The sequence below is a fragment of the Coffea eugenioides genome, chromosome 6 (assembly GCF_003713205.1).
Source record: "Coffea eugenioides isolate CCC68of chromosome 6, Ceug_1.0, whole genome shotgun sequence".
NCBI lineage: Eukaryota > Viridiplantae > Streptophyta > Magnoliopsida > Gentianales > Rubiaceae > Coffea > Coffea eugenioides.
In genome coordinates, this window is record NC_040040.1 from 1,430,810 (window position 1) to 1,441,224 (window position 10,415).

Consider the following 10,415-nt stretch of genomic DNA (forward strand, 5'->3'; position numbering starts at 1 on the left):
GGTAGTTCTATCACTAAGCTAGTCCATAAACTCCATTTTATAAAAAAAAAAAAAAAATGAGTCCATAGAGTTTTAAAAAATAAAGATAGCACTTTATTCTCTATCTTAAAAAGAATCTATATTCCTCAATAAAGCACTATGAAATATAGTCTATTACAGAAAAAAAAGATTTATTGTTATAGGTGATTATTAAATAACAAGAATTGGCACGAAGAACTTGACACTTTTTTTTATTTTTATAATTGTGTTAAATTACTTTGCAATCGTTTAGATGAACAAATAAAACTTTATAAGATAAGAGTATTTTAGAATATTTAATAAATTTTTTACTCTATTTTAAATTTTGGTTTTTAAAATGTCAAATTGAGAGAGGTAAGTGTAATTCATAAAACGTTAAGGGAACTAAGCAAAATAGCTAAAAACCTCACCGCGTAAGTTTTGGTATGAAATTATTCCTTTTAGATGATATGTGTAGTACTTTTCAAGGTGTTCGGTCACTTCACCTCACCTCGCCCCTCCACCACTTCATCCTCTGGGAACCACCACCTCTAGCTTTGCAATTAAAGGATGAATACAATCGTACGTGCGTGGATTGGAATAATCAGAATAAAATACGCGTTTGGATAATCAGACAATAATATCACATCCTATCCTATCCTAACCAGAATGCAGCATAATAGTAGTACATCAACGTCAGTTTGGTTTTACCGTACACTAGTTTTTTGGCTGGAAATGTCGTATTGGCCGCCGGGCGGCTGGCTGAGGGAACAACGCCCGTCAGTATGTGCGTGAATAAGACCCCGCTTTGATATGCTTCATTCATTATTCACGTTCTTAAAACCCCCCTCGCCTCAACAACCCATGTTTCAAATTTTGGTTGGTGAGAATTTCTTCTACCTTTTTTTTTTTTTGATACATGGTAGTAATAAATTGATTTTTTTAGCAGCCACCTTTTTTCTTTTGTTAGCAGCCAACTTCAATTGAAGAAAAATACTACTGCTACTGCCCCGGTGGTGTACCTGAAGGACGGTCAACGTGGGTTAGACAAATGATTTGACCATCCATCCTCCCGCCGGCGCCGGCTTTGTTGTATGCGTTGGGCGATGTACGGACCTGCGATAATGAAAATGGTGATGTGGTAATTATTACAGCATGTGGCAAATATGTGGTTGGACCGGGTATTATAGCTTGCGGGGGCAATTCTACCCTTTTTTTTTATCTTTATCTTTATGTCCACTTCAAAAATGGAGTAGCACATTTGATTCCCTCAGCCCAGAAAAAAAAAAAAAAAAGGCACATTGTTTGAATTGATTTACAAAGAGTACCCGAGAACGACAACAAAATTGTGGAACGGAATCCCATGGTCCCACAATTTATGTATAATGATTTCTTATTATGTACTAGTAGCATGTCCTACTACCAGCAAAATCTTCCGTCCATCGTTCACTTAACAATACGTAGAGTGGATTCTTTTCAGTTACCTATTGGATACGTCATTTTTTTTTTTGACAAGCATCCATCGATGACTAGTAAACTCTGATTAGTCTCTTTTCCTTTTTTAAATGTGAAAAAGAAAGGAATTATTGAACGAACGAATGTGTTTACGGGGGCTCAATTTGGTCTTTGTTTACATGTCAAAGTTATTCAAATTACTGCATGGAAGAATCCATTTCAAAGAGAAAAGAAAAAGTAACGCTGCAAATCTAAAGATGTACATAGTTATATGTTTTTAAATCGAGCTAGGTAAGTGAATCTGATAAATTCCTTTTTTTTTTTTGGGTACTTGTTTTAATATTAAACAATTTGAATAACATTTATTACGTATAAAATAGAGAGAAAACAATAGTCAAAATCGGTTAAATGTTGCAAGAATCAGCGAGAATTGCATTTATTTTCACTCTTAGTAACTAATACAATTTCCCTCTCATTAAGTATTGTAACTAATACAATCGGTTAAGTATTGTAACTACCAAATTACTATGATCTTATAAATCAAAATTCTTTAATAAATTTATATAAGTTGTTTGTACGTGAAAAACACAATTTATATTATGTTAATTTATTTTAATCATTTCTAAACCGCACGCACATTGGATGTACCCTTTTTCTTTCCTTTTTAATAAAAACATTAGGTTGTAAAATACTCACTGTAATTTAGGAACTACATCGATAACATATTTCTCAAAGTCAGAACAGAAACACCTCGTAAAACCCTGGCCCTGATCTTTTCTAATTTTCTGGTGTTACTTGAGCGTACTAGCCGTCCGAGATTGGGTTGATTGTGGACCCAACAAGAAAGCCATTAGTCAATTAGAACATTATTAGATTAGTGGTAAATAGGAGATTAGTAAACTTTTGAACGAAAACTCTCTCTGTGGATATCACAAACAATCTTTCCCCTCTTAGACTCATTCGTAGAAAAAAAAAAAATTCATTTTGAAAAAAAAAATTTTAGTTTGCCTCATCTAAATAGAGTAAATGACACAAATAGTCCTTCAATTATTCATTGAAGCTAAAATCGCTCCTCAATTTTACTTTTAACCAATATAATCCTTCAACAACAATTTGTTGTAGGTTGTAACCAATCAGGTTCCCATTTGAATGAGCCACACAAATAATTTATTAGCCAATCCAGTCTCTCAATTTTGTTGTACCCAATCAGGTCCTCATTTGATTGGGCTGTCAAACCACCCATGCATCTTCGCTTCGTTGGGAGAAACCAACTTAAATAGCCACGCATGACACTGCTACTATATGCATCATGTAGTAGAGAATTAGCGTACATTCCTGTTCTCCATATCATTCCTGTTCTCCATCTCTCTCTGTACATATAATTTCCCCTCAACTTATACTCTTTGTATCTGTTATCTTTTGAAATTTATCTAGTACTTATCCTGTAAGCATGTCCTGGGCTAGAGTTTGTTAGACAATCCACGGCAGAAAAGATTTGTAAATCTCAAAAGAAAAAAAAAACACAGTATACGTCTGATACTACCACACTATTGATCCCAGAACTTGCACCCTCAGACACACACTGATTTGCCTTCAAAACACAGTACTGATTGATCCCAGAACCTGCACCCTCCTCTCTTCTGATTCATTCCACTTGTATCCAAAACCAAAGATTTGATGCCACCCACACGAAATTCGGGCGAACAAGAATATACAGTGAGCCAGAGATGGAAGATGACGATGGCTACGCATTGCCAGCAGCAACAACTCCTACAAGAGCAATAACACAGCAGCAGCGGAGCGGTGGCGGAGATTACCCGCCAGGGGAAGTTAGCCTGTTCGGAAAATATGAGGTTAGGAAACTCCTAGGATGCGGGGGCTTCGCCAAGGTGTACCATGCTCGGGACATCCGCACCGGCAACAACGTGGCCATCAAGGCCGTCAGCAAGCGCAAAGTTGCCAAAGGAAACCTCAGGGCGCACGTGAAGCGGGAGATCTCTATCATGCGCCGGCTGCGCCACCCCAACATCGTCCGCCTCCTGGAGGTCCTGGCCACCAAGACCAAGATTTATTTGGTGATGGAGTTCGCCAAAGGAGGTGAGCTCTTCGCCAAGGTTGCCAAAGGCCGCTTCAGCGAAGACCTCAGCCGTCGCTATTTCCAGCAACTAATCTCCGCCGTGCAGTGCTGCCACTCCCGGGGGGTCTACCACCGCGACCTGAAGCCCGAGAACCTGCTCTTGGACGAGAACTGGGACTTAAAGGTAACGGATTTCGGCCTGAGCGCGGTGACGGATCAGATCAGAGCGGACGGGCTCCTGCACACCCTCTGCGGGACGCCGGCTTACGTGGCGCCTGAAGTCCTGGCGAAGAAAGGCTACGATGGGGCGAAGGTGGACATCTGGTCGTGCGGGGTCATCCTCTACGTCCTGAACGCAGGTTACCTACCATTCAACGACACCAACCTCATGGTAATGTATAGGAAAATCTACGAAGGCGAGTTCCGATGCCCCAAGTGGACGTCCCCGGACTTGAAACGCTTGCTATCGCGGCTTCTGGACAAAAACCCGGAGACCCGGATCACGATGGACGAGATCCTGAACGATCCCTGGGTTAAGAGGGGCGGTTTCTTGAAGGAGAGGAAATGCGGCTATTCGCCGACGGACCCCGAGTTGGACTACCTGCTCTTCAAGGACACTGACCCCGACCCCGCTGACGGTTATCGCAACGTCAGTGATAACAAAGGCTTCCTGAATGCCTTCGACATCATTTCCTTCTCCACGGGCTTCGACCTGTCGGGTTTGTTCTGCGACAGCGATGAGGGGGTCGAGGGTGAGAGGTTTGTGTCGGCGGAGCCTCCGGAGAGGATTCTGGAGAGGGTGGAGGAGGTGGCCAAGGAGGAGAGGGTGAGGCTGACGAGGAAGGGCAAAGGGTTCGGGGTGAGGTTGGAGGGGCAGGACGGGAATTTCACGGGGGCACTCCAGATTCACCGGTTAACCGATGAGTTGGTTTTGGTGGACGTACGACGGCGGGAAACTGGTGGGTTTGGATGTAGCCGGGATATGTGGCGGGATAGGTTCAGACCGCAGCTTAGTGAGCTAGAGTTGCAAACGGACCAGCGGGTTGCCAGTACCTGAAGCAAATCCATTAATATTATCCATGCCAATCCAGTCATATTGGTTTGCTTGCTCCCCTCCGCCCCAGAGAAGGAAACAGCGGCGAATTCTTAGGAACAACACCACAAACCGCATCTCACCGGCTCCTCCGGGGTTGCGTTTCATGGGACAAATCACAAATGTAGTACTACTGCTACTTTACTCTCGACTCGTTAACCATTCATTCAAACCTTAAACTGCACCAAACTTGTATTATATTACTTCAACTCGACACTATCGCACCACCTGTAGAATTTGCTGAAACGAGAGAGGATCATCATCATCCTATTAATTTGAACCCCCCCCTCTCTCTCGCCCTCTCCCTCCCGTTGTATTTTATTACTGTGGTAATGTTTACCTCTGCCGTGTGTTTGATTTCCTAACTACTTTTTGGGATCTCTTTGACAATAATTGGTCGTAAATTTTAAAACAGAGGATCTCTTTTTATATTTTTAATCACTTTTTATCACAATTACGTTACATCACAAAAAATATTATAGTAATTATTTTAAATAATACTACTCTATCCAAACACAAAAAACAGCTACGGATCCCCTCTATTGAAGATAATCGGCAACAAGGCATTATGGGGGAAACAAAAACTAACTCTACTCTCTCTTTATCAAATTTTACTATCATCAACCTAAACCCTACACTAATTCTACTTCCAAAACGCAATCAAATTCTACTTCCTAAACCAATTTTGACCCCAGGTCTAATCTACTAGTCAACTACTAATTAAATATACTAGTACTAAACTTGTAGAACATAATTGGTTTAATTATTTCTGGCATCCTTTGCCAGTGCAATCCAGGCGTGAGGCTTGGATCCTTGAGCACCTCCAATTCAATGGTTGTTAGCTGCGGTTGTGGTGGCGTGCGTATGTTATTCACCGATCCAATAAGAAATGTTGCGGGCAGAGAGTGAGCGAGCGTGGAAAGCTTAGCAGCATCTACATTAATTAACTATTGATTCAGGGTGGTGACTTTGGCTGGGGGATTCCAACTTTGACAAAATCGAGTTGCTGTTGTGATCGAGTATTTTGGCTGGTAGGAGTACTAAGAATAATGATGATGAATGATGGTATAACATACTAATACTCTGTGCTTAAGATGGTTCAAAAAATGCAATCAAAATCTTATAGAAGAAGGCAATTATATCTTTTTCCGGAGGACACGGTAATACGAAGAGTGATCAGTTTAATGATTGCATTTTAGAAATGGCAATGATAGAGATGAGAGAGTGGCAAGTGCATGGCAATATCAGATAGTTTATACACCCGAGTTAAATGAGGATATAAAAGTTGATATGGAAAGAATTTATCGGAGCAGCAGCTGTGCCAAATCACAAGAAGAATCTTCGGCCTTATTCTGCGCCCGGTGGCTTGCAAATCCTTCAATAATCTGCAATAATACTCTATCCTTATTATTAAGACTATATTATGAATGGTTAAGGAAACAACACTGCAAACAGACAGCCTTCATTGTCATGTGCAAACCACTCTGCCCCGCCATCTTAATTAGTGCTCTCAATGATTGCCGGTAAATTGTGTTCTCTTTCTACCTAGTACTACTATTCATTCTTCGGTCCCCCCCCCCCCCAACAAAAAAAAAAAACAACCCAAGATTCCCTTTCAACTTATCGAGGATACATCCCGCTTCCATGGTTTTGTCACCATTATTACTTGCCTTCTTCCTCCTCAAAAAAAATTTTGTATAATTAATTTAAGTAATCTGTCGCAACACAAGGATTCTAGTGTTTTACTTCCCCTAAGCCAACTTTTATATGCGAAGCGAAACTCTTATTTACTGCAGCGCTGCCGATGCCCATTGCCAAAGGCAAGGAGTCCGGAAAACTGTTCCGCATGCTTCTTCTTCTTCTTCTTTTTTCCTTTTCTCCTGGGGATGATAATAATAATGTGTTCGAAAGATTACTTGCTTTTACGCTACTAATACTCTATCATTGTGCTCTCCCTCGCCAGACGTAACAAACAATAATGCAGTCTAACTCGCCGATACAAAAAGAGAGAATGAACAGAATTTCCTTTTTCATGCTTTGGCCTTCGTAAAAGTTTGTAATGTACTCCACAGAAATCATGTGGCTCAAACGAGCCAAATATATAATCCAGAAGCCAACAAGGATCAGTGAGACAAGAAATTAAACTTATTTCTTGGAAAAAAAAAAAGAAAAAGAGGAGAGTCAGAACTTATATGTTTAAAGATTGTGTTGATGTTATAAATATAATTTTGATAAATATATATTATGCAACATATTATTCAAATGGCCCGTTTAACTAAATAAGTAAATTTGGCAGTATCCACAGTTTTTTTTTTTTTTTTAAAAGAAAATTAATTACTGATGTTTTCTGGCAAAGAATTGAATATACAGAACATCACAACAGAAACTCATTGCCAGTCGCAACGGGATTTCTGTCCCACACCCTGTGTCATTCTTTGTCCTATTTTTTATTATATTGCTATTTCTCCTACATAAACACCATGTTTTAATTCTTTTTTTGTTTCCTTAAGATCCAATAACTATTAACTGAATAAAAAATCAATACAACAGTTTAAAAAAAGCAATATATAATAGAAAATTAAAAAATACAGCAGAAATTTCATAAAAAATCTCATTTTTTATGCATTTTGATTTTTTGAGTTTGTTAAATTTTGTATATTACTTAGTTAATAGTTATTGGATCTTAAGGAAACAAAAAAAGAATTAAAACATAGTGTTTATGTAAGAGAAATAGCAATATAATAAAAAATGGGACAGAGAATGGCACAGGGTGTGGAACAGAAGATCCGTTGCGTAAACCAGTAGCTGGCGAACACCAAGAACGGTTATTCTCTTGTGGTGTGGTAGATAATAATGCCAAGTTTTCGTATCATAAATATGACAATTGTCTCTCTATCTCTCTCAGTCTCTCTCCCATCCACCACACCACCCCCCCCCCCCTTCAAAAAAAATAAAAATAAAAATGGAGTTATATGGTATTCTGAAATCAAATCACTACAAAAATGTGACTGCCAGCACCAAAAAAATGCATGAATAAATAGATGAACGATTGCATCACGTAGGCCCAAGAAATACACCTTTTTTTTTCCCTCTTGTTTGGCTTGGCATTTTTATGAACACAGATGGTATTTTTCTGCTGTTGCTTAGTGGGAACCTGAACTTCGCAACTCATGATTAACTTATAACTCGCTATTAACTATTTATACAACTTAACAACAGTTGTGTGATATTCAATTACTGTTCATGTAGACAGCAATTATATTGACCATCTTTGTTACCCTTTATCGTGGCGGTGTCTGGCTAATTACGCTGCGGTTCTGCCACCAGAAAATTGATGATTCATCAGACAGAAGGTGGTGCTGACTGCTGTGTTGTGGAGCACAGCCTCGAAGAGTGACGGGCTAGGAAGGTCTGCGGTGTGCCTGCTTCCTTTCGGTGCCCGCAGAGGCTTCTTACTTGTTTGGAGCTCTTACCTTTGGTGTAGAGCTCAAACAGGTTCTTCTCCGTCGAGAACCTGCTGCAATTTGGGCCTCATAATGATCCTACTATTGCTAAAGTGTCCTTGTTTGGCGAGCTGTAGCCCAATCTTCTTCACATGAATGCAAAAATCAACAAATGGGATTATTATGCTTTCTTTGGTGGCCCAATGGCAGACAAACAGGAACCCCAAAAAAAAAAAAAAATTATCCAAATGAGACCTCCGCACCAAACCCAACCACGCCCACACAACAACAGCGACGACAACCAAACAAAGCATTTATAAGATTTTGGCTCCAATCCCCAAAAACACTAAAATATATAAAATAGGAATTATGGAAACAAATCAAATGTCTTTACAATTGCATACAGGTATGCAATTTTGAGGTACTAAAAGCTAGGGGCGTGCAAAATCGAAAAATTTCGATTTATCAACCGAATTCGAATTGAATTCGGAATTTCAAATTCGGTAATTCGGTAATTTGGAATGGAAATCGGAATATCCGATATCGAATTAGTCGAATTCGGTAATGAGATTTTTCAAATCGGAAATTTCGATTTCGAATTCACAATTCGAAATCAGAATTCGGAATTCCTATTTTGATTTTAAATCTGTTTTTCGTATATATATAATATTATATAACATTTATATTATAATAATAATTTTTATATTGATGAATTCGGTGAAATCGTAATTTCTATTTCGATTTCAATTTCAATTTCATTTTCACACATATATATAATCTTTTTTTTATATATATGTAATATAATATTTATATAATAATAATAATAATAATTTTTATATTCATGAATTCGGTGAAATCAGAATTTACCAAATTTCGAATTGAATTCGAAATCGAAATCGGTCGAAAATTCTGATACCAAAATTTCAAAAAATTCCAATTTCAAAGTTTCGAATTACCGATTTTGATTTCGATTCACACCCCTACTAAAAGCTTTTACACACATACTATATAGTATAGAGAGATGAGCATACATTAGCTGATCAAGTTTATCAAAGCTAGACCTCGACTTGAATTCCGTCTTATAACAAGTTGATGGCGAGCAGCTTAACTTGTCTTGTCGCTATGTCTGATCTCAACTTTGCAAATTTGTTTTTACTTCTGAATCCTTAATCCATTTTTTTTTCGCTGTCTTAGTATTGTTTCACCAAATACGATGTGTATTTAGTTGCTAAACCTTTTCTTTTTTTTTTGGGTCAAATTGCTCCCTCATTTGCAAAGCGACAAACTACATGTAATTCCATTTTTTTCATTGTGATTCTTTTCAATTAGTTTCAAGGTTGTTTAAATAGATTCAAGAAAAGTGTAATACATAATTAACATAAAAGACATAAATACACACACATATACATAACATATATAGAGTAAATCTTTTATATACTGACGGGATATATACTATCACGATTGGATATATGACACATATGCAAAATTTGAGTTTCAAATTCAAATTCAGATTGTGTGTCATGCATCTAATAGTAAAAGTGTATGCACTGTTAATGTATAGAAAATTTATATATATATATAAAGGAAAGAGATAGCAAAAGATAAGTGGAGGATGGTTGGGGAACCCATTGAGCAGTAGGAGAAAGAAAAAAGAAAAGCAAAAAAAAAAAAAAAAAAAAAAAGAAAGAAAGGAAGAGATACATGTGAATTATATATATATATATTCAAACATTCTCCTAAATTGTCATAAATAATCTAATGTTTTTTATTGAACTGACATACTCAGTTATGAAATTGATAGAAAAAGTGCAAAATTAAGGACAAAAGCATGCAACATAGTGAGTGGGACATCGATATGTTTTATTGGACGATTTGAAATTAAAAAAAAAACAGCTGAGTATTTAAAAAGTACACAATTTTAATAGTTTAATTGCCAATTAAAATTTTACTTTAGAAATATATAATTCTAAGATGGTGATTGCCAATATATATAGAGAGAGAGTGCTTCAGAATTCTTCTTTTTGTTTTGGTGCTTTTGGTTTTGGTTGTGAAAATAAATTTGTAGTGTGTACTTTACATGGTATACATCGCAGTATACAGTTTATCCATCTCATCCTTTTGGTGTTTTTTTTTTTTTTTGGGTGAGGGGGAAGATAATAAATAATAATAATAATACTTCTATTGTTAACAAAAAAATATTTGTTTGGATAGGGTATTATTTGAAATATTATTTGAAATAATTACTGTAATATTTTTTGTGATGTGATGTATGTGAGATAAAAAAATGGTTGAAAATATAAAAAATAAGTTAAAAAATATATTTATGATGCAAGTAAAATATTATTTGGAA

The 10,415-nt window shown here is 37.3% G+C and overlaps 1 protein-coding gene across 1 annotated transcript; it reads left to right on the plus strand.

The window, feature by feature from the left end:
* The first annotated feature begins 2,755 nt into the window (after positions 1 to 2,755).
* On the plus strand, positions 2,756 to 4,990 carry LOC113775150 (CBL-interacting serine/threonine-protein kinase 14). The gene has a single exon (XM_027319909.1). It carries the CDS (start codon positions 3,180 to 3,182, stop codon positions 4,584 to 4,586), a length of 1,407 nt encoding a protein of 468 aa, XP_027175710.1. The 5' UTR covers positions 2,756 to 3,179; the 3' UTR covers positions 4,587 to 4,990.
* Positions 4,991 to 10,415: the final 5,425 nt, after the last annotated feature.